General features: G+C 45.7%; 1 protein-coding gene across 7 annotated transcripts in view; it reads right to left on the bottom strand.

Moving 5' to 3' along the window:
- LOC147103553 (catechol O-methyltransferase-like) overlaps window positions 1–24,880 on the bottom strand; it is a 73,625-nt gene that overhangs the window by 21,255 nt on the left and 27,490 nt on the right. For 5 of the 7 annotated variants that reach the window (XM_086011991.1, XM_086011989.1, XM_086011992.1 and 2 more), the window contains 3 exons: window positions 6,489–6,771; window positions 2,182–2,375; window positions 1,365–1,496 (listed from right to left, as the gene is read on the bottom strand). In XM_086011991.1, the coding sequence (XP_085868117.1) occupies window positions 1,365–1,496; window positions 2,182–2,375; window positions 6,489–6,771 (609 nt within the window). Of the gene's footprint in view, window positions 1–1,364; window positions 1,497–2,181; window positions 2,376–6,488; window positions 6,772–16,819; window positions 17,381–24,880 lie in introns of those variants that run through there. The other 2 variants (XM_086011994.1, XM_086011996.1) reach the window with 2 other exon arrangements.

Consider the following 24,880-nt stretch of genomic DNA (forward strand, 5'->3'; position numbering starts at 1 on the left):
CCATTGTGCTGTTGGGTAGGGAGTTCCAGGATTTTGACCCAGCAACGATAAAGGATCGACGATATACTTCTAAGTCAGGATGATGTGTGACTTGGAGGGGAATGCGCCTGCTGCCCTTGTCCTTCTAGGTAGAAGAGGTCGCGGGTTTGGGAGATGCTGCCAAAAAGCCTTGGTGAGTTGCTGCAGTGCATCTTGTAGATGGTACACACTGCAGCCATGGTACGCCGGTGGTGGAGGGAGTGAATGTTTCAGGTGGTGGACAGGGTGCCAATCAAGCAGGCTGCTTTGTCCTGGATGGTGTCAAGCTTCTTGAGTGTTGTTGGAGCTGCACTCATCCAGGCAAGTGGAGAATATTCCATCACACTCCTGACTTGTGCCTTGTAGATGGTGGAAAGGCTGTGGGAAGTCAGGAGGAGAGACACTCCACACGAGCCTCCTTCATCTTGCCCTTTCAGCATAACCTTCTATTTTTTTCTCCCTCACGTGTTTATTTAGCTTCCCCTAAAGTGCATCTATGCTATTTGCCTCAACGACTCCTTATTTCAGCTAATCATTCACCCAGAGGGTGGTGGGGGTCTGGAACTCACTGCCTGAAAGGGTGGTAGAGGCAGAAACCCTCATCACATTTAACAAGTACTTGGATATGCACTTGAAATGCCGTCACCTATAAGGTTATGGACCAAGAGTTGGAAAGTGGGATTAGGCTGGATAGCTTTTGCGGCCGGCTCAGACACAATGGGCTGAATGGCTTCCTTCTGTGCTCTAAATTTCTATGATTAATTCTTGTCCTACGGATTTGTGATGCTTTTAAGGTGTGATAGCTTTGATTCAACTTTTATACATCGTTGTATAAATTTTCTATGCAAGAATTAAGTAATAAAGAAGAACATGAGGTGGAAATTTGTTTCAGCCCATTTTTGGGCCTGAAATAGGTGGCGTGCTGAGAGGTATCTACATCGAAGCACGGTGTGAAGACTGAGAAGCCACTAGCTGTGTTTATGTGTCAATTATGTATTAAACTTCCTGTGAAGCTAAGTTCCCAGTCTGATGCTTGCTCCTCCCCAGACATGAGCTATCCATTCTAGCTAAATGGTCAGTTTCTGTAATTATTTCTAATCTGTGTGTGTTACACAAATATGCATTCAAAGGAGCTTTCATAAAGTAAAATAAAATAAAATCAACTCAATTGCTGGAAATGTGCCAAAAATTAACATTGTCTGGGAGAGTGCCTTCATATTATTTGGAAAATAAAGTGTCTTCACTGTGGATCACCTCTTCAGAAATTTCTAAAGCTGCCCAGTTTATGTTTCGGGCTATTTTTGGTTTGGTGCAGAAGAAAACCAGAAGGAAAACTGATATCTTACCTCCAGGAGTTGGGTGTCGGGCTTATACCTGTCCTTCCAGTGATCAAGAAAAACAAAATCTAAAGTATCCACCTCGTGCTTCTTCTTCAGTTGTGGAATAATATCTTCAGATGAACCTTCCAGAACTTGCACCTTAATTCATTGGAGCCGGAGACAAATTAATGAGAACGAGTTAAAAAAAAATCTGGGCCTCATGTACAACCCTGTGCTGACAGTAAATAAGAGCCCGGGCTGCAGGAAACAGGTTGAACTTGGCTTCTGCCTCGAGCCCTATGGTTGAAACGTTCCTTCCTTGTTCCTATGATACTGGAACCAACACAGCAAGAGCCTGTGGGCAGATTGAGACCTTTTTGATGGCCTAGTCATTGACCAACAATTCCACTTGAGCAATGGAGCACCCTACCATTCCTCTTTCCCCATCGTAAACTCATGCTGGGGTTCAGGCCCTTGGGCGCTGGCGGCTATTCTGCTTATACAGTTATACCTGTCTTCATTACCACGGTGACTACACTTTTTAATTAAAAAAAAGTTTTCATTGGCTATTATGTGCTTTGGGACATCCTGATATCATGAAAGGTTCCATATAAATGCAAGTCTTTTTCATTAACTGAGCTGTCGAAGGAGTTACTCTGCTCCTTCTAAAGTATTTTTCAGCTCTTTAACAATACCCAATTTTAAAGAAATATTTTCTTATTACTGAAGTTGGCCAACAGTAAATTAATATATTTCCAATAAATAGATTAGGTGAAGGAATTGCAGAAATAGTTTTTATGAATGAATTATTGAATTACTTCTTTTGGCTTTAGGATTCCTTTACCTTATCCTCAACTCCAGCGAAGCGGAAGATCTGTTTTGCAATGTTTACATTGGCTGGATTGAACTCTATGGTCAGCAGACGAGCACCAGGTTTAAGCACACAGACCATGCGCAAGGCCGAGTAACCACAATAAGTCCCCAGTTCCAGAATGGTAGATGGATTCGCCTCTTCCAACACTTTGTCCAAGATCGCACCTGCATAGAAATACACAGCAGTTACAACACAGAAACAGGCCATTCGGCCTAACCAGTCTGTGTGGGCATTTACCCTCCATACGAGCAAACTGTTCTAATCACATTTACCCACTCTGTTCCTGTAGCCCTTCAACCCCTTTTTCCTTCATGCATGTATCAAGTAAAAAAGTAATAGACTGTATCTACGCAACTTCTTGCTATAGGTGTACTTCTTTAGACAGGCTGGGCAATTAAACTGATCCACCGAGTGACTATTAAGCTTTCTTTAATCTATCTCAGCCATGTCGCAGTGCTCAATGTTTTTTTTAAATTAGAGCAGCAGAAATCAGCTGCTATTCTTTCAAAGACTTCAAGAATTTCTTTGTGGCATTTAAGATAAATTTTGGTTGAGGTTTTAGTGAATCTTTTCAGGTTAATTTTTGGTTCCCGTTGCCGGCTGCTTGCCATTGGAATCATTGACCAAGGGCGTGTAGGATAGTCTGGGCCACAGACATTTCTAGATGTTGCTTAGGTGGAGTGATTGGAATAATGTCACATAATTTCATCTACTTTATCTAACCTTCGTCCCCCCGCCCCACCCAATTAAATTCTGTGCTATTGTGTCGTATGGAATATCCTCACAAGCTTCATTAGTGTATAACAAGAATTTTACCCTGTTGAATTTTTAATTCTCATTCCCCAGTTTTTCATCTTTTATGCTAAACATAAGAAATAAAAGCAGGAGTAGGTAATTCGAGCCTGCTCCGCCATTCAATAGGATCATGGACGATCAGCTACCTCATCTCCACCTTCCTGCATTATCCCCATAAACCCTCGAGTTGCTTAGTATTCAAAAATCTATCGATCTCTGTTTTGAATATACTCAACGACTTGAGCATCCATGGTTCATGCAGGGGTATGTAGCTGTGGGTGCCAGTGCTATGCCAAGGTGTGAGCTTAAACAGGCTACCTGTCAGCTGTGGCTCAGTTGGTAGCACCCTCGCCTCTGAGTCAGAAGGTTGTGGGTTCAAGTCCCACTCCAGAGACTTGAGCGCAAAAAATCTAGGCTGACATTCCAGTTTGTGAGTCGGAGGTGCCATCCGAAAGACAGCACCTCGGCGGTGGAGGACGGCACCTTCACAGAATCACAGAAACCCCACAGGGCAGATAGAGGCCATTTCGGCCCATCGAGCCTGCACCGACACATATCCCACCCGATCCCCGTAACCCCGACACATATCCCACCCTATCCCTGTAACCCCACCTATTTAATCCCCCTAACACTAAGGGTCAATTTATCATAGCCAATCAACCTAACCCGCACATCTTTGGACTGTGGGAGGAAACCGGAGCACCCGGAGAAAACCCACGCAAACACGGGGAGAATGTGCAAACTCCACACAGACAGTCGCCCGAGGCCGGATTCGAACCCGGGTCTCTGGCGCTGTGAGGCAACAGTGCTAACCACTATGCCACCGTGCTGCCCTTGGAACCATGGAGGTGCCGTCTTTTGGATGAGACGTTAAACCGAGGTCCCGTCTGGTCTCTCAGTTGGATGTAAAAGATCCCACGGCACTATTTTGAAGAAGAGCAGGGGAGTTATCCACAGCAGCTGTGGAATTTAAATTTAGATAAATCTGGAATAAAAAACTAGTATCTGTAATGGTGACCGTGAAGCTTGTCGTAAAATCCCATCTGGCTCACTAATGTCCTTTAGGGAAGGAAATCTGCAGCCCTTACCCGGTCTGGCCTGTCTATGACTCCAGACCCACAGCAATGTGGTTGACTCTTAACTGCCCCTCTGAAATGGCCCAGCAAGACACTCAATTGTATTGAAGAAGGCGGCTCACCACCACCTCGAGGGCAATTAGGGAGTGGGCAATAAATGTTGGCCTTGCCGGCGACGCCCACCTTCCGTGAATGAATTAAAAAAAAATTTGTCCCTAAGTAAAGCAGGGGAAAGTAGCAGTGTAGATGTAAGTGAATGTACTTTATCCTTACTAACACACTTATTTATAAATATTTTAATGTTATTTACAAACATGGACTTGCATAATGATGCTCTAAATCTATGTACCTTTTTCTTTCTGGAAAACAATTTTCTCAAAGCATTTTGTCATCAAAGGATATGTGATCATCAGTTTTTTTTATATATTGACTTTGGCAGGTAATCTACAGTGTCCCTCGACTCTGCCTACCCAGGAGATAGCTACCATGGTAACAGACGGGAACAATGAACTCAGCTCCACATTTTAGTTAAAGCACACTGTCGTCTTGTACGGTTCATTTATCATGTATGTCATTTATTATTTAAGGCGTGAATCCCACAAAGATTTGATCACTGAATCCAGAACTACCTGGCAGTTCATTGAAACGACATGTCTGACAATCCAAACGGCTTTAACCAAGAAAGGTCACATTGATCACCCAATAACAAAAACAATTCTTAAAATCTGACATTCAAGGAACTTTCGGTTGAAATCCCAGTTGCGATCATTCGAGTGAGCTTGAAATTGAGGAATCACAATTCAGTGTTTTCGATTGTGATAGTGGATTCAATTTTGATCCAGCTATTAATTTGTACTTGTTGGCAAGGGCCTCCACGAATCGAGCAAAGTTGTGGCTGTGTAGTGCGCCCACCGTGTACTTAAAAGCAAATAAAACTGCATCCACGTGGCAGCAATTTGTGCGCTGCTAGTTGACTTCAGCCTGCCTGGGCTAGGGCAGAGATGACTCGACCAAAGTTTCAGCTTCTCATTGCTATTCAGCTGCAAAGGCCAGGAAGCTGACAACTGCCAAGTGGGAAGGCCACCCACCCATAAGTGAGCTGAAATGTAAGATTTCTGATCAGGCCTGTATTTTTCCCAGGAAGGAATGCATTGTGCCCCAGGGAAAAATGGGGCTATTCACCGCAGTTATCTTGTGATGAGATGATGGCAATTTTTCTTTTAACTTCTTTGCTTTTCTCTCTCCCAACTTGAGACCCATTATTTTCCAAAAAAAATAGTTTTGTGATTATGTCAGTGTGGAGCCCTTTCCGGGATTCTCTCTGATCTTGAAGAGCCTAAACAGTGTGCATTTCAAAATAGGATGTTGGATTGTACATCACTGTCTCACATGGGAAGAGTGGAATGGCAGGGTGGCGGGGAGTGCACAGATCATGATGTTCCACGACAGTGCCTTAGTTCTCAACACTCAGGCCACTGCCCCTCCACAACCACTGCATGTTGCTTTCAATCAGCGTAAGGGGGCAGGAGCTGCAGTCAAACTTCAGGTTTCTAGTGCCCAGCCTTTGGAATACAGAGAAAATGGAGGTCCATGTGGGCTGACAGCAATTTTTTTTTCCTATCTCCTTCACCTTTCTCCTAACCTAAGGCCTGAAAGCTCATTTCAGAGAATGCTCGAAGGGTTAGGTCAATATGGACCCCAATCCCAAAATGTTCTGTAATTAAAATGCAGAAGAAAACCAAATTTTTGGACTCTAGGGGAATCCATGGATATGGAGATCAGGCAGGAAAGTGGAGTTGAGGTCGAAGATTATCCATGATCTTATTGAATGGCGGAGCGGGTTCGAGGGCCTGCTCCTGTTCCTAATTCTTATGTTCTTAAATTCACACTGCAACAAGTTAAACTTCTGTACAGCGCAAACCCAACATGGCGACACATCTCTTTTCTTTCCCTCCGGAGCATGTTGTTTTAGGAATTGAGAAAACTCCAGAGAGACAGTAACATCTCTTTCATATTTTGTTTTGAGGGAGAAGATACTTTATGGTTTTGGCAAGTGCTGTATTGTTTTGGGCAGGAGTGGATTATGCTCTAAATAGAAATTTTGTTCAATTAAGTTCTCCTAGGTACCGTTTCCCAGTTTATTTATTCTATTCTGCAAGAATCAAGTTTCCCCCCCCCCCCTTATGCCTCTTTGAATCACCTTTGAACATCCTGCTACATTAAAGGCACTATATAAGTGAGTTACTGTTACATTCATAGCATCAGGGTTTGGGCTGTGCCAAATATCTAGACAAGTGCACAAAAGTACAATGCATTGTGGGTACAATAACATCATTGCCAAAACAATTAGCTTAAATTTGTTGCAAGGGTACAATGTGATCTTATGAGATTATTTTTAAATCTTACCTTTTGCATCCCCCACATTCATTGCCCACTCCTTCTCCCAGCAGTATTTGTCAATCTTGTCCACCACGCTCTTTGCATCGCCTTTCACAGCATTTTGCAAGATGAATTCTAAAATTCTGTGCTCTCTGCTTGTTCCAGTTACGAGCTTGGACATTTTCTCTTTAAGGACAGTGTGCCAGAAAATTGCTGCTGTGTTGTTGTTCTTTGCCAGAATGGGGAACATTAAGAAAAGCAGAAGGAGACTTGCCACCAAGATGCCAAAGATTGTGAGGTACTCCAGCATCTAGGGGAGGGAAAACACACACACGTGCACAAAAGATACAGGTTTGTTCCAACTGTATAAGCGTAAGAAATCAGGAGTGGGAACCATGGCTGAATTTAGTCACCCTTACTCGCCCAGTTGTACCATCTCCTTTAATCCTGTCACTTTAATTCACCGCTTCACTCCCACTCTGATCTCTCTATCCTCGGCCTATTACATTGTTCCAATGAAGCTCAACGTAAGCTCGAGGAACAGCACCTCATCTTTCGATTAGGCACTTTACAGCCTTCTGGACTCAACATTGAGTTCAACAATTTCAAACTATAACCCCTGCCCCCATTTTTCATGCTGTATGATTTTGCCATTCCCATTTACAACATTTTATCTTTCCTGCCTCTTACAGAAGCACAGTATGTTCCTTCAATTCCTTCCTCCCCCATCTCTGCACCTGCTTAACATCTGTTACATCTCCAGCTTTTTCTAGTTCTGATGAAGGGTCCCAGACCTGAAATGTTAACTCTGTTTCTCTCTCCACGGATGCTGCCTGGCCTGCTGAGTATTTCCAGCATTTTCTGTTGTACCATCTGCCCTGGCTCAGATCAACTGACCCTACATACACCAGGAATTGAACCTGGATCAATATGGCTGAGTAACGCACGGAGAGGTTACTAAGTCGCAGAGGGAGCTATGCAGAATCGTTGGAGTGTATAACATTGCAGTTCATGCACATGCTGATGTGCCTTCAATAACCACAAAACTAGAAGTTATAGACTTTAACAAGTTGGCTTTTAATCACTAAGATCAGAGCTAACATCTCAACACACTGACTGGCTCACAGGAATGAGTCATACAGATCCTGGGATCTTTAAGTAAGAGAAGTCAGGGGCGGAGCCAAGAGCCAAGACCTGGAACCTTCCAGGTTAGTCAGGGAAGAGGAAGTGAAACTATACACCGTGTGGGGGAGGGTAATATACATGAGTGCAAAACGAATACAGGCAAGACAAACAGATTTCATTACATACGCACATTAAACATACAACAGTAGCAGTTTTCTGCCACCTATTTCAGTCCTTGCAGATGCTAAACTGCCAACTGTTAGTTTAAACAGTTAATTTAAACCGTGTATCAAGAAACTAATAGTGACCTATAGGGGAAGAAACTCTAGGGTTGCCAACTCTGGTTGGGCGTATTCCTGGAGGTTTCATAGAATGGTTACAGCATGGAAGAAGGCCATTCGGCCCGTCGAGCCTATGCCGGCTCTCTCCAAGAGCACTTCAGCTAGTCGCACTCCCCTGCCCTTTCCCCGTAGCCCTGCAAATTCTTTTCCTTCAGGTACAGGAAACTTTGTGCTATCCGGCACTGACGGGACCAAGCTGTTGCCGTCCCATCAAAACTGCCGGCCAAACCAGCGCTAATGTTGAAACATATGGAGATTTTGAGCTCCGTATCTGGCAACAAACCCTGTTGCTTAGCAACAGCTTCTAAACAGTCGGCCGTACCTTGCAAGCGCCTCTGTAGCTTAGCAACAGCTTCAGCGAGACCTTGCAGAGTCTGACTGGTGGGAAAAAAAGCAACGAAAAGAAAAAAAACTAACTAAACGGCTCCTGATTTTTGCCGGTGGCTCGAGCATTCCGGACAGTTAACCTCCGGATAAACCAAAGTTTCCTGTACTTATCCAACTCCCTTTTGAAAACGGTGAGTGAGTCTGCCTCCACCACCCTTTCAGGCAGTGCATTCCAGATCCTAACCATTCGCTGAGTAAAAAAGTTTTTCCTCATGTCGCCTTTGGTTCCTCTGCCAATCACCTTAAATCTGTGTCCTCTGGTTCTTGACCCTTCCGCCAATGGGGTCAGTTTCTCTCTATCTACTCTGTCCAGACCCCCTCATGATTTTGAACACCTCTATCAAATCTCCTCAATTTTCTCTGCTCGAAGGAGAACAACCCCAGCTTCTCTAGTCTATCCACATAACTGAAGTCCCTCATCCCTGGAATCCTTCTCGTAAATCTTTTCTGCACCCTCTCTAAGGCCTTCATGTCCTTCCTAAAGTGCGGTGCCCAGAATTGGACACTATTCCATAGAGTCATAGAGTTTTACAGCACAGAAAGAGGCCCTTCGGCCCATCGTGTCCACACCGGCCCATCAAGCCCTGTCTATTCTAATCCCATTTTCCAGCACTTGGTCCGTAGCCTTGTATGCTATGGCGTTTCAAGTGCTCATCTAAATGCTTCTTGAATGTTGTGAGGGTTCCTGCCTCTACCACCCTTTCAGGCAGTGAGTTCCAGATTCCAACCACCCTCTGGGTGAAAAAGTTTTTCCTCAAATCCCTTCTAAACCTGCTGCGCCTTACCTTGAAACTATGCCCCCAGGATGCTGTAAGCTTTTTTTTTAAGCTGCTTTCTCAACCTGCCTTCAATGATTTGTGCACATATACCCCTAGGTCTCTCTGTTCATGCACCCCCTTTTGGATTGTACCCTTTAATTTATATTTCTTTCTTTCTACCAAAATGGATCACTTCGCACTTTTCTGCGTTAAATTTCACCTGCTGCGTGTCCACCCATTCCACCAGCCTGTCTATGTCCTCTTGAAGTCTATCACTATCCTCCTCACTGTTCACTATACTACCAAGTTTTGTGTCATCTGCAAATTTTGAAATTGTGCCCTGTACACCCAAGTCAAGTCCAAGTCATTAATATATATGAAGAAAAACTGTGGTCCTAGAACCGACCCCTGGGGAACACCACTATATCTTCCTCCAGTCTGGAAAAACAACCGTTCACCACGACTCTGTTTCCTGTCACTTAGCCAATTTCATATCCATGCTGCCAGTGTCCCTTTTATTCCATGGGCTTCAACTTTGCTGGCAAGCCTATTATGTCACAGTCAGATCGGCACCGAAGGAGACCATTCGGCCCATTGAGTCCATGCCGACTCTCTGTAGAGCAATCCAGTCAGTCCCATTCCCCCACTCTATCCCCGTAGCCCTGCAAGTTTATTTCCCTCAAGTGTCTATCCAGTCTCCCCTTGAAAACATTGAGTGTCTCCGCTTCCACCACTTCCGTCAGCAGCGATCTCCAGGTCATCACCATTCGCTGCATAAAAAAGGTTTTCCTCACGTCTCCCCTGTATCTCTTGCCCAAAACCTTAAATCTGTGTCCCATAGTCCTTGTACCATCAACTAGTGGGAACAGCCTTTCCCCGTCTAGCCTATCCAAACCCGTCATAATCTAGTACACCTCTATCAAATCACCCCTCAACCTCCTTTGCTCTAATGAAAACAAATCCAGCTTCTCCAACCTGTCCTTGTAGCGAAGATCCCCCATCCCCGGAACCATTCTGGTAAATCTCCTCTGCACCCTCTCAAGGGCCTTCACATCCTTCCTCATAGAGTCATAGAGTTATACAGCACGGATAGAGGCCCTTCGGCCCATCGTGTCCGCGCCGGCCATCACGCCCTGTCTAATCTAATCCCATATTCCAGCATTAGGTCCGTAGCCTTGTATGCTATGGCATTTCAAGTGCTCATCCAAATGCTTCTTGACTGTTGTGAGGGTTCCAGCCTCCACAACCCTTTCAGGCAGTGAGTTCCAGACTCCAACCACCCTCTGGGTGAAAAAGTTCTTTCTCAAATCCCCTCTAAACCTCCCGCCCTTTACCTTGAATCTATGCCCCCTAGTTATTGACCCTTCTGCTAAGGGAAAAAGCTCCTTAGTATCCATCCTATCTATGCCCCTCATAATTTTGTACACCTCAATCATGTCCACCCTCAGCCTCCTCTACTCCAAGGAAAACAAACCCAATCTGCCCAGTCTCTCTTCATAGCTGAAGCGCTCCAGCCCTGGTAGCATCCTGGTGAATCTCCTCTGCACCCTCTCCAAAGCTATCACATCCTTCCTGTAGTGTGGCGACCAGAACTGCACACAGTATTCCAGCTGTGGCCTAACCAGTGTTTTATACAGCTCCATCATAACCTCCTTGCTCTTATATTCTATGCCTCGGCTAATGAAGGCAAGTATCCCATATGCCTTTTTTACCACCTTATCCACCTGTTCTGCCGCCTTCAGGGATCTGTGTACTTGCACACCCAGATCCCTCTGACCCTCCGTCTTGCCTAGGGTCTTACCATTCATTGTGTATTCCCTTGCCTTGTTAGTCCCCCCAAAGTGCATCACCTCGCACTTTTCCGGGTTAAATTCCATTTGCCACTGTTCCGCCCATCTGACCAACCCATCTGTATCGTCCTGCAGACTGAGACTACCCTCCTCGCTATTTACCACCCTACCAATTTTTGTATCATCCGCGAACTTACTGATCATACCTTTTACATTCATATCCAAGTCATTAATGTAGACCACAAACAGCAAGGGACCCAGCACCGATCCCTGTGGTACCCCACTGGCCACAGGCTTCCAGCCACAAAAACAACCTTCGACCATCACCCTCTGCCTTCTGCCACTAAGCCAGTTTTGTATCCAACGTGCCAAGGCACCCTGGATTCCATGGGCTCTTACCTTCTTGACCAGTCTCCTGTGCGGGACTTTATCGAAGGCCTTACTGAAATCCATGTATACCACATCCACTGCGTTACCCTCATCCACACACCTAGTCACCCCCTCAAAAAATTCAATCAAATTAGTCAGACATGATCTTCCCTTGACAAAGCCATGTTGACTATCCCTGATTAATCCTTGCCTCTCCAAGTGGAGACTAATTTTGTCCCTCAGAATTTTTTCCAATAATTTTCCCACCACTGATGTTAGGCTCACTGGCCTGGAGTTCCCCGGTTTTTCCCTACTCCCCTTCTTGAATAATGGAACTACATTAGCGGTTCTCCAGTCCTCTGGCACATCCCCTGTGGCCAGAGAGGTTCTGAATGTGTTAGAGCCCCCGCAATCTCTTCCTTTGCCTCACACAGCAGCCTGGGATACATTTTGTCCGGGCCTGGGGATTTATCCATTTTTAGGCCTGCTAAAACCGCCAATACCTCCTCCCTCTCGATGTTAATATGTTCGAGCATATCACAGTCCCCCCGCCCTATTTCTATGTCTACATCGTCCCTCTCCATAGTGAAAACAGATGCAAAAAATTCATTTAGAACCCCTCCTACATCTTCCGGCTCCACACACAGATTTCCACTTTTGTCCCTAATGGGCCCTATTTTTTCCCTAGTTATCCTCTTACCCTTAATATACTTATAAAACATCTTAGGATTTTCCTTTATTTTGCTCGCCAGTGTTAATTCATGGCCCCTCCTTGATCTCCTAATTTCTTTTTTAAGTATCCCCCTGCACTTTTTGTACTCCTCTAGGGCTTCCTCCGTCTTTAGCCTTTTGTATCTACCAAAAGCCCTCCTTTTTTTCCGAATCCATTCTCGTATATCCCCTGACATCCAAGGTTCCCTGTGGTTTTTGGAACCACCCTTGACCTTTACGGGAACATGTTGCCATTGTATGATCTCAATCTCCCTTCTGAAAGCCTCCCATTGCTCCGATGCGGATTTTCCTACAAGTAGCTGATCCCAGTCCATTTTGGCCAGATCCTGCCTTATCCTATTAAAATCGGCCTTCCCCCAATTTAGAACCTTTATTTCCGGCCCATCCCTGTCCTTTTCCATGACCACCTTAAATCTTACCATATTATGGTCACTATCACCAAAGTGCTCACCTACTAGCACTTCTTCCACTTGGCCGGCCACATTCCCTAGAATTAGGTCCAGTACCGCCCCCTCTCTTGTAGGACCTTCTACATGCTGGCTCAAAAAGCTCTCCTGGATGCACTTTAAGAATTCTACACCCTCTGTGCCTTTCACACTCTGACTATCCCAGTTAATATTGGGGAAGTTGAAATCCCCCATTACTATTACCCTATTATTTGCACATTTCTCGGAGATTTGCCTACATATCTGTTCCTCTATCTCCCCCTGACTGTTTGGGGGCCGATAGTACACTCCCAGCAAAGTGCTTGCCCCCTTCTTGTTTTTAAGCTCCACCCATATGGCCTCATTAGAGGAACCTGCTAATATGTCATCCCTCCTTACTGCAGTAATTGACCCCTTAATTAATATTGCGACACCCCCTCCCCTTATAACCCCCCCCTCTGTCTCGCCTGAAGATTCTGTACCCCGGAATATTGAGCTGCCAGTCTTGCCCCTCCCTCAACCATGTCTCCGTGATAGCAACAATATCATACTCCCATGTGTTTATCAACACCTTCAGTTCATCCACCTTATTTGCAAGACTCCTTGCATTAAAATAGATGCCATCCAGCCTTGCCCTTGTATATTTGCCCTGTCTACCAAGCTGACTTGTTTTTTTCTCTATAATTGGCAGCACATCACCCCCTATTTCAGCTCCCCTCTGTATCCCATCCCCCTGCCAAGTTAGTTTAAACCCCCCCCCCCCCACCCCCCAACAGTGCTAGCAAACCTCCCCGCAAGGATATTTGTCCCGCTCTGGTTCAGGTGCAACCCGTCCGACTTGTACAAGTTCCACCTTTCCCAGAAGCAGGCCCAGTGATCCAGGAAACTAAAACCCTCCCTCCTGCACCAACTCTTTAGCCACGCATTCATCTGTTCTATCCTCCTATTCCTATACTCACTAGCACGTGGCACTGGGAGTAATCCAGAGATTACAACCTTCGAGGTCCTGTTCTTTAATCTGCTACCTAGCTCCCTATATTCTTGATGCAGGACCTCATCCCCCTTCCTACCTATGTCGTTGGTCCCAATGTGGACCACGACCTCTGCCTGCTCACCCTCCCCCTTAAGAATGCCCTGTAGCCGCTCAGTGACATCCATGACCCTGGCCCCAGGGAGGCAACAAACCATCCTGGAGTCACGTTTGCGGCTACAGAAACGCCTATCTGTTCCCCTTACGATAGAATCCCCTACCACTATTGCTCTCCCACTCTTTTTCCTCCATTTCTGAGCAGCAGAAGCGTCCCTGGTGCCAGGAAGCTGGCTGCTGCTGCCTTCCCCTGGTGAGTCATCCCCCTCAACAGTATCCAACTTGGTATACCTGTTTGAAAGGGGGATGTCCGCAGGGGGCCCCTGCACTTCCTGCCTGCCGCTGTTGCTCCGCCTGATGGTCACCCAGTTTCTTTCTGCCTGTGCAGCCCTACCCTGCGGCGCGAACAACTCGCTAAACGTGCTATCCACGACCCTCTCAGCATCGCGCATGCTCCAAAACTCATCCACCCGCAGCTCGAGCGCCGCAATGCGGTCTACAAGTAGCTGCAGCTGGATGCATTTCCCGCACACATGGTCGCCAGGGACACTGGCAGCGTCCCTGACTTCCCACATGGAGCAAGAGGAGCAGAACACGGGTCTGAGCTCTCCTGCCATGACTTACTCCTTTAATTAATCTAAACATTTATTCAATACCCCAGTTACAGGTATACTCTAGGGCGCTTTATTTACCAACTGTCCTCACTACAACACAGAGACCCTAGAAATTTAACACCACAGAATTCAAGCTTGTAATGAAAAGAGAGAAATACTCACCAACCAATCACTTACCTGCTCCCTGGTGACGTCACACCCCGATTACTTTTGACCTCTCTGCTACCTTCTGAGCTCGCAGACTGGAGTTTGGTATGCCTCTCCTGGCCCCGCTGCCGCCTTAAGTACCTCACCGCCGAGTCTCCCGCAGGTCCCGTCTCTCTCGCTGCCTGCCGCCGCTGCTCTGAGGCCTCTCCTGGCCCCGCTGCCGCCTTAAGTACCTCGCCGCCGAGTCTCCCGCAGGTCCCGCCTCTCTCGCTGCCTGCCGCCGCTGCCTAAAGTGTGGTGACCGGAACTGGTCGCAATACTCCAGTTGTGGCCTAACCAGTACTTTATAAAGGTTCAGCATAACTTCTCTACTTTTGTACTCGATACCTCTATTTATGAAGCCCAAGATCCCATATACTTTGTTAACCACTCAATATGTCCTGCCACCTTTAGGGACCTATGCTCATTAACTCACAGGTCCCTCTGTCCCTGCACACTCTTTAAAACTGTGCCATTAAGTGTTTATTGCCTCTCCCTGTTCCTTCTGCCAAAATGCATCACCTCATACTTCTCTGTATTAAATTCCATCTGCCACTTGTCTGCCCATTCTGCGAGCCTTTCTATGTCCTGTTGCAGTCGATTGGTATCATCATCACTGTTTGCCACCCCCCCAAGTTTGGTGTCATCAGCAAATTTAGAAATTCTACTCTGTATCCCAATATCCAGGTCATTTATATATAATCAATAAAAAGCAGTGGCCCCAGCACTGACCTTTGGGAAACACCACTGTCTACCATCCTCCAGTCTGAAAAACAACCATTTACCATAACTTGCTGTTTTCTGTCCTGAAGTCAATTCCTTATCCAAGCTGCCACTGACCCACCTATTCCATGAGCCTCAATTTTGTTAACTCGTCTTCTTTGTGGTACTTTGTCAAATGCCTTCCGAAAATCCATGTAGACAACATCAATTGCATTCCCTTCATCGATCCTCTCTGATACTTCATCAAAAAATTCAATTAATTAGTCAAACACGATCTGCCTTTTACAAATCCGTGTTGGCTCTCCTTAATTAGCTTAAACCTCTCCAAGTGCCCGTTAATGTTTTCCTTGATTATTGTTTCTAAAACTTTACCCACCACTGATGTTAAACTGACCGGCCTGTAGTTACTTGGATTGTCCTTACACCCTTTCTTGAACAATGGTGTCACATTTGCCACTTTCCAATCCTCAGGCACCTCCCCCGCATCTAGGGAAGATTGGAAAATTATGGCAAGCCCTTCCGCTATCTCCTCCCCCAATTCCCTTAGCAACCTGAGATGCAAGCCATCTGGACCAGGCGACTTGTCCCTCTAAGCATACCCAGCCTTTCTAGTACATCCTATCAATTTTCACCCCTTCCATTGCTTGTGCCTTTTCCACTTCTACCGACATTTTGTCAGCATCCACCTCCTTAATAAACAACGATACAAAGTACTCATTGAGTATTCTAGCCTTGCCCTGCGCCTCTAAGCATATATCACCACCTTGTCCCTAATAGGACCCACCCCACCTCTTACTACCCGCTTACTGTTTACATGCCGGTAGAAGATTTTTGGGTTCCCTTTTGTGTTAACCACCATTCTACTCTCATATTCTCGCTTTGCCAATCTTATTTTAATCTTCACTTCCCCTCTCAACTTATTGTATTTGGTCTGGTTCTCCCTTGAAGAATTCACCTGACATTCATCATACACCCTCTCTTTTTTGTTTCATCATCTTCTCAATCTGCCTCATCATCCAAGGAGCACTTGCTTTGGTTCCCTTACTCTTCCCTTTTGTTGGAATGTACCTAGCCTGTACTTGGAACATCTCCTTCTTAAAGATCACCCATTGTTCCATTACAGTTTTTCCTGTCAGTCTTTGGTTCCATTTTACCCTGGCTCGATCCTTTCGCATCCCATTGAAGTTAGCCCTATTCCAGTTTAGAAGTTCCACTCTAGATTGTTCCTTGCTCCTCTCCATTGCTAAGCTAAATCTTATGATACGATGATCACTCGTACCCAAGTGTTCTCCCACAGACACTTGGTCGACCTGGCCCACCTCATTCCCCAGCGCCAAATCCAGCAATGCCTCCTTCCTAGTTGGGCCAAGAACATATTGGTCAAGGAAATTCTCCTGAACACATTTCAGAAATTCATCCCCCTTCTTTCCCTTTGCCCTAGCATTATCCCAATCGATATTTGGGTAATTCAAGTCCCCCAATATCACCACTCTATGGCTCTTGCATATCTCTGCGATTTCCCTGCAGATTTGTTCCTCTACCTCCCTCTCGCTATTTGGAGGCCTATAGAATACCCTTTTTGCTCCTCAACTCTAACCAAATGGATTCTGCCCTTGTCCCCTCAAGAACATCCTCCTTTTCCAACACTACAATGTCTTCCTTAATCAGCACTGCCACCCCACCTCCCTTTTCTCCTTCCCTATCTTTTCTGAACACCTTGTACCCTTGAATATTAAGGGCCCAGTCCTCACCATTTTTAAGCCACGTTATTGCCACAACATCATATTGCCACACGGCTAATTGTGCTTGTAGCTCACTAACCTTATTCACCTGTGTGGCACTTTGTTGAACGCCTTTTGGAAATCCATGTACACCACGTCAACCGCATTGCCCTCATCAACCCTCTCGGTTAACTCATCAAAAACCTCGATCAAGCTGGTTAAACACGATTTGCCTTTAACAAATGATGATCACATGACCTTCCGCCTCCAACAGCCCTGCCCTGGATTTTTTTAATTCTTCTCTGATATTTTTATAACTAAAAAATGAAAAATGCACACTTTGTTTAATGACCCCTATGATTTTTCCTACCAAGTTGCTAGTGTCCTGGAGATGAATCTTTAATTCCTGGAGACTCCAGGGCAATCCTGGAGAGTTGGCAACCCTAAGAAACACCCAACCTCTGGCCTTCTGCAGCCAGAGTCTTGAGTATGAAAGGTCACAAATTGTGAGTCAAAATGGTGGAACTTCTTACCTATGTTCTTTTACAGAGAGAACCCACTTTAAACAGTGATTTCACCAACCTCCGGCAACAGAATTGTTAGTTGTCCAGTCTAGAGTTTCCATTCCACTGTAGATTGGCAGTTCCAGTCACTAGACAAGTCTTTCCCCTCCCTACCCCGCCATCCCACCTCGTGCTGCCTCTCAGATTAAACAAAAACGTGTGTGTTTTTAAAAGAGTCGCTCAATGAAGGAGCTGGTGCCACAGAAGCATGCTTCCCAGAATGTCCAGTTGCCATGGATACACCCTGAAATCCCACTGGCAGTAACAAATAATGCACCCTCGCGGAAATACTGAAGCGCGTTTTCCCCAAAGGTGATCGCTCTAAATCGTAATTACATTAATCCCATGACGGGAATGCCTTCAAATGAATAATCACATCAAGGCTGCAAGAACAATCAATTAAGCTGTTCGGTGCTCTATTCTTACACGCTGAGTGATTGAAGTTAAATTCTGTACCAGTCATATTGTCCTCTAACAGATTTATCACTAATATCACACAGGAATAACAGTGGGGTAAAGGATTACAATAGAATTACATCCTTATTCATGAAGAAAAATACATTTACATTTACCCACCCATACTTATTACAGGAAGGCACATTTACAAATAGTAATTACCTTTGCGGAAGGAGAATTGTTTGGACCCAGTCCACCCTATTCAAAATGAGCTGGTTTATTAAAGATCATGTTTGGGTAGAGCTCCTGAGTGCCAATCACATGCGATTACATCATTCTACATACACCACAACTGACATCTGCTTTAGATGAAAATCCTTAAGGTGACGTTTGACCTTTTCTGGTGCAGCACCTCAGGCAGCAAGCATTGCTTTGTTTTATAATCTTGGACTTATCTTTTATTTTGTCTTTTTTTAAATTGAGAATTTTTTTTTTTGGTTCTTCCAGTTTTCTCACATCTTCTCCTGGAGGCACTGAATTCACAGAGAGTGGTTGCAGGGAGGGTAGGCTGTCACCCTTCCTCCCCTCACCACCCAGCATCATGGCCAAATGGCTGTTCTTGATGTCCAGTCCCCTACAGCAAGTGTCGACAGGCTAGCCAAACCATGGGGGCGGGGGGGGTCGGACTTTCCAACAGGAGCTAGCAAACTAAAATGACGGGCAGGAAAAGACTAGCTGGTCCATCAAACCTGCCCCACACCACAATGGCTGGACCATCATGGCTAAACACTTCTTTCCTCCTCCGCATCCCCTCCCCCACCCCACCCCCGCACACCTGTAATCTCCTGGGAGAGGCAAAAAACCAAAATGGGACCAATAAAGGAAAAAAAATACTCCCAAATTCCTCTCTCCAACCCCCTCAGGTGATTGAATCCAGTCCAGGCGAGCATTACCTATAAAGATGCTTACCTTCTATATTAGATAGCGATCAGGAAAGGGAATCTTATGGTGCTCTTGCCAATTGTATCACCCTCATTGCCACCAACAGCTGAGATCAACTAACTCAACACAGTGGGAATTGAATCTGTGCAACTCAGCTTCACATTAACTTTACCAACTGAATCAGCAGAGGAGCCTGTTTTTTTTTTACTGGAATCACAGAAGGAGGCCATTCAGCCCAACATGCCTGTGCTGGCTCTCTGAAAGAGTTATCCAATCGGTCTTACTACCCTGCTCTTTCCCTATAGAGCCTACAAATTTGACTGCTTCGGGATTTATACATATAGGGCTTATACCTTGGGTTTTATCATTAATTTTATATTTAGGGTTTTGTATATGATCCTTTTTGATTTGGGAGCTGTCCTACATAAATCAACCCAATTACAGAAACGGTTACAGCTAGTAGTTAACAAGAGTGTAATGTAGTACTGGAAAGATTTACTATTAATGCTTAATATACTTCAAAGGCTTGATGCATAACTCAATATACTATGGTTAACACCATCATAAGCTTTGATATTAGTAATCACAGTAAAGTAATTGGTAACATAAATCAATAGGATCAGAGCAGTAGTTGGATTTAATCCAGTGCTCAGTAAAATTCAATTTTCGATATTATAGCATGTACTTCACCAAGTTCAAAGTATGTTTCCAGATTAAGTGGCAGTAGAACCAGAGGGAGAGGAGATTCTTTTTTTTTTAAGACAGCGAGTTGTTAATGATGTGGAACGCACTGCCCGAAAGGGCGGTGGAAGCAGCTTCATTAGTCATTTTTAAAAGGGAATTGGATAAATACTTGAAAAGGAAAGGTTTGCAGGGCCGTGGGGAAAGAGAAGGGGAGAGTGGGACTAATTGGAGAGTTCTTTCAAAGAGCCGGCACAGGCATAGAGTCATAACGGCACAGAAGGAGGTCATTCGGCCCATTGAGTCCGTGCCGGCTCTCAGTAGAGCAATCCAGTCAGTCCCATTCCCCCGCTCTATCCCCGTAGCCCTGCAAGTTTATTTCCCTCAAGTGCCTATCCAGTCTCCCCTTGAAAACATTGAGTGTCTCCGCTTCCACCACTTCCGTCGGCAGTGAGTGGAGGAAAAAAATAATTACTACAAAATCCAGTTCATAAATCGCATCTCCACATATTTTATTAATTGCACCTGTTGATTTTTTTTTTTTTTGGTTTGCTTCTGTGAACATTTTTCTACATTTAGGACATTTTTCTGCATTGCAAATGCTGTTCTTGGATTGGAAGTAGGGTTTTTACACTGATGCGATGTAATATTTTATATCTGTTTCAAGCCAGGGGGCATTCATTACTCTTTATTTGAAGACCACAGTTTATTCAAGCCTGAGCAACTTGCTCAAGAACAACACTCTTGAACCTTGATTTGTTTGAGTGATGGGCTTAATGGCCTCCTCCTGTGTGCTATGATTCTAAGTATTTAATTGTGATTTTTAAATCAGAAAAGGTACAATATCTTTCATGCCAAAGCACATCAGCTGGAGTGTTGAACAGTTCGGTCAGTTTTGATGCACTGATTTTGACTTCATCAAGTTGTCATTCAGTGCGGCAGTCTTTTGTATTCTTCAGCATCTTCCCAAAATCTTAGGTTTTAATAGCTAACATTTGTCTTTTTTTTTCTCCCCAAAAATATTCTCGGATGAACCAAAGGCGACATGAGGAAAAACTTTTTAATGCAGCGAGTGGTTAGGATCTGGAATGCACTGCCTGAAAGGGCAGTGGAGGCAGATTCAATCGTGGCTTTCAAAAGGGAATTGGATAAGTACCTGAAGGAAAAAAAATTGTAGGGCTACAGGGAAAGGGCGGGGCAGTGGGACGAGCTGAGGCGCTCTTGCAGAGAGCTGGCACGGGCTCGACGGGCTGAATGGCTTCCTTCTGTGCGATAACCATTCTATGATTATATACAGCAGTCCTTCATTTCATGCAGCCCATGGATTTCTTTGTCTCCAAGGTAGAGCGCATCCATTCAGCTACCTCTGCTGGATCCTCCCTTCCCCTTGCCCACAAAACCAAACCTCCTTCCAACCCATTCACAACCTGACCCCGAGCCTGCGTCCATCTCTAGTTTCTCTCCCTTCTAAGCTCATATCCATGCAAACTATTTCCTGCTCCCTCAGCCACATTCCCACTAAATTCCTGATCTCCCAACTTCCTGGCTCTCATTTTAACTAAAATTGTAAATGCTTACCTCTTTTCAGGCACTGTCCCTCTACCTTTCAAAACCAACCCCTCAAAAAATCCTGTCCGTGTTATTTACTGTCCCATCTCCAACCTTTTTGTCTCCAAGGTCTTGGAACATGTTGTCACCTCCCAGATCCATGCCCCCCTCTCCTACAGCTCTCTGTTTTAATCTCTCCAATCAAGTGTTTTCCCCTCCCACAGCCTTAAATAAAGTCACAAATTACATTCTCTGTGACTGGTACATTATCCATCATCATTCTCCTTGACCTCTTTGTAGCCTTTGATATGGTCGATGACATGATCCTCCTCCCAAGCATAGGTCCCTTACAGTCAGAATCAGGGGAATTTATAATGGGAAACAAGGAAATGGCAGACCAACTAAATACATATTTTGGTTCTGTCTTCACAAAGGAGGACACAAATAGCCTCCCAGAGATGCCGGGGAACATAGGGTCTGATGAAAGGGAGGAACTGAAATAAATCAGTATTTGTAGGGAAATGGTGTTAGGAAAATTGATGGGACTGAAGGCCGATAAATCCCATGGGCCTGATGGTTTGCATCCCAGGGTACTTAAGGAAGTGGCCCTAGAGATAGTAGATGCATTACTGGTCATCTTCCAGGACTCAATAGACTCTGGAACGGTACCCATGGATTGGAGGGTAGCTAATGTTACCCCACTATTCAAAAAAGGTGGTAGAGAAAAAGCAGGGAATTATAGACTGGTAAGCCTGACATCGGTAGTGGGGAAAATGCTAGAGTCTATTATAAAGATGTAATAGCAGAGCACTTAGAAAGCAGTGACAGGATTGGATAAAGTCAACATGGATTTACAAAAGGTAAATCATGCTTGACTAATCTACTGGAATTTTTTGAGGATGTAACTGGTAAAATAGATAAGGGAGAACCAGTGGATGTGGTGTATTTGGACTTTCAGAAGGCTTTCGATAAGGTCCCGCATAAGAGATTAGCGTGCAAAATTAAGGCACATGGGATTGGGGGCAAGGTATTGACTTGGATAGAGAACTGGTTGGCGGACAGAAAGCAAAGAGATGGAATAAACGGGTCGTTTTCCGAGTGGCAGGCAGTGACTAGTGGGGTACCGCAAGGATCGGTCCTAGGACCCCAGCTGTTCACAATATATTTTAATGACCTGGACGAGGGAATTGCATGTAATGGCCTAGAAATTCACTATGGCCCCGCCAGCTGGCTGGCGCCCAAAAGTTAGCGCTGGGCGCGGAGCCATTTGCGACCATCAGATATTCACTTTTTGCGCCCCAAGTCGAAACTGGGCGCTATTCCAGGGTGTGCCCGCCCCCGCTTGGGGCGCTGAAACTGAATTTCAGCGCTCTAGGCGCCGCTGCGCCACCCGCTGCGGAGTGGCAGGCTGCGGTACTGCAGGCCTCCTCCTTCTCTTAAGGTGGAGGTGCCTGCAACGGGGAGATCGCCGCTGGATACTGCCGGCAAATGAGCTCGGCACCACGGAGAAGTGCCGGGTTCGCGGAAAGCAGCCGGCAATGCCGCGGGGGGGGGGGGGGCGGTGGTGGAGGAGGCCGGGGAAGGAGGTGCGGGCAGGCGGCTGCCGAAAAAGCGGCCGGCCGCACCTCCACCTTAAAGCACCCCACTAAGGCTACAGTACGGCCCCGTTTTCTGGTCGCTGTTTGCGGCCGCTGCGGAAGAGGCGGCCGCAACTAAATATGGGGATCAGGCCGGAACCGGGGCACTGCGCACACCGATGATGTCATCGGTGCCAGCGCAGCGCTAACGGCTACCGCCGCCATTACCGCTGCGCTGAATATCAGCGCAAACTCCTGCATTGGGGCAGAAGCCCTCTTTAGGTGGTAACTGGGCGCAAAGCTGGCAGCGCCTTACTGAATCTCTAGGCCAATATCTCCAAATTTGCAGACGACACAAAGCTGGGTGGGAGGGTAAGCTGTGAGGAGGATGTCGTGAAACTCCAGTACGATTTGGACAGGTTGGGTGATTGGGCAGAAACATGGCAAATGCACTATAATGTGGATAAATGTGAGGTTATCCACTTTGGTGGCAAAAACAGGAAGGCAGATTATTATTTGAATGGCAATAGATTGGGAGAAGGGGAAGTGCAAAGAGACCTGGGTGTTATTGTGCACCAGTCGCTGCAGGTGCAGCAGGCGGTTAAGAAGGCAAATGCTATGTTGGCCTTCGTAGCAAGAGGGTTCGAGTACAGGAACAAGGATGTCTTGCTACAGTTGTACAGGGCCTTGGTGAGACCGCACCTTGAGTATTGTGTGCAGTTTTGGTCACCTTACCTGAGGAAGGATGTTCTTGCCATGGAGGGAGTGCAGCGAAGATTCACCAGGCTGATACCTGGGATGGCAGGAATGACGTATGAGGAGAGATTGTGTCGATTGGGCTTATACTCACTGGAGTTTAGAAGATTGAGAGGGGATCTCATCGAAACCTATAAAATTCTGTCAGGTCTGGACAGACTAGATGCAGGAAGGATGTTTCTGATGGCCGGGGAGTCCAGAACCAGGGGTCACAGTCTAAGGATAAGGGGTAAGCCATTTAGGACTGAAATGAGGAGGAATTTCTTCACCCAGAGAGTGGTGAACCTGTGGAATTCTCTGCCACAGAGGGCGGTGGAGGCCAGTTCATTAAATATATTCAAGAAAGAGTTGGATATATTTCTTAAGGCTAAAGGGATCAAGGGATATGGGGAGAAGGCAGGGACAGGGTACTGAATTTGGATGATCAGCCATGATCTCATTAAATGGCGGCGCAGGCTCGAAGGGCCGAATGGCCTACTCCTGCTCCTATCTTCTATGTTTCCATTGTCCAGCTCTGGGATTGCCTTTGCTTTGTTCCACCTATCCAATTGTAGCCAGAGCATCTCTACCAATGGCTTCTCTTCCCACCTCCACAAAAACACCTTAAATAAATAAATTAATTAAGAAAGTGTACACCGTGCAACATAGTGTGGTGTAGTCTGCATCTCTGAATTGTATGGTGCCATTACGAAGCAACAATTTATGGCTCGGTTCTATTCTTTGCATACAAAACATGATGGACAGTGCATGCTTAACGTATCTCAGTCACAAAGTCTTCGAAATAGTGCCATGATATATACAACACAGAAGCAGGCCATTCAGCCCAACTACTCTGTGCTGGTGTTTATACTCCTCACGAGTCTCTTCCCGTTCCATCTACCTCATCTCGGTCTTTCAGCGTATCCTTCTATTCCCTTTTCTCTCATGTACTCGTCTAGTTTCCTTTTGAAAGCATCTAAGCTATTTGCCTCAACCACTTCCTGTGTAAGCGAGTTCCACATTCTAACCACTGAGTAAAGAAATTTCTCCTTATTTTTGTATTGGATTTCATAGAATGGTTACAGCACGGAAGGAGGACATTTGGCCTGTTGAGCCCGTGCCAGCTCTCTGCAAGAGCACTTCAGCGAGTCCCACTCCCCCGCTGTTCCCGTAGCCCTGCAATTTTTTTTCCTTCGCGTACTTATCTAACTCCCTTTTGAAAGCCGTGATTGAGTCTGCCTTCACCACCCTTTCAGGCAGTGCATTGCAGATCCTAACCACTCGCTGAGTAAAAAAGTTTTTTCTTGCGTCGCCTTTGGTTCTTCTGCCAATCACCTTAAATTTGTGTCCTCTGGTTCTCGACCCTTCTGCCAATGGGAACAGTTTCCCTCGACTACTCTGTCCAAACCCCTCATGATTTTGAACACCTCTATCAAATCTTCTCAATCTTCTCTGCTCCAAGGAGAACAACCCCAGCTTCTCTAGTCTATCCACCTAACTGAAGTCCCTCTTCCCTGGAACCATTCTCGTAAATCTTTTCTGCACCCTCTCTTAGGCCTTCACATCCTTCCTGAAGTGCGGTGCCCAGAATTGGACACAATACTCCACTTGAGGCCGAACCAGTGTTTTATACAGGTGGTTCATAATTTTTTGTACTCTATACCGCCATTTAAATCATATTTTGCTTTTCTATTCTTCCTACCAAAGTGGATAACCTCA

Source organism: Somniosus microcephalus, chromosome 19 (genome assembly GCF_052327205.1).
Source record: "Somniosus microcephalus isolate GS21.2 chromosome 19, FLI_Smic_1.0, whole genome shotgun sequence".
NCBI classification, from domain to species: Eukaryota; Metazoa; Chordata; class Chondrichthyes; order Squaliformes; family Somniosidae; genus Somniosus; species Somniosus microcephalus.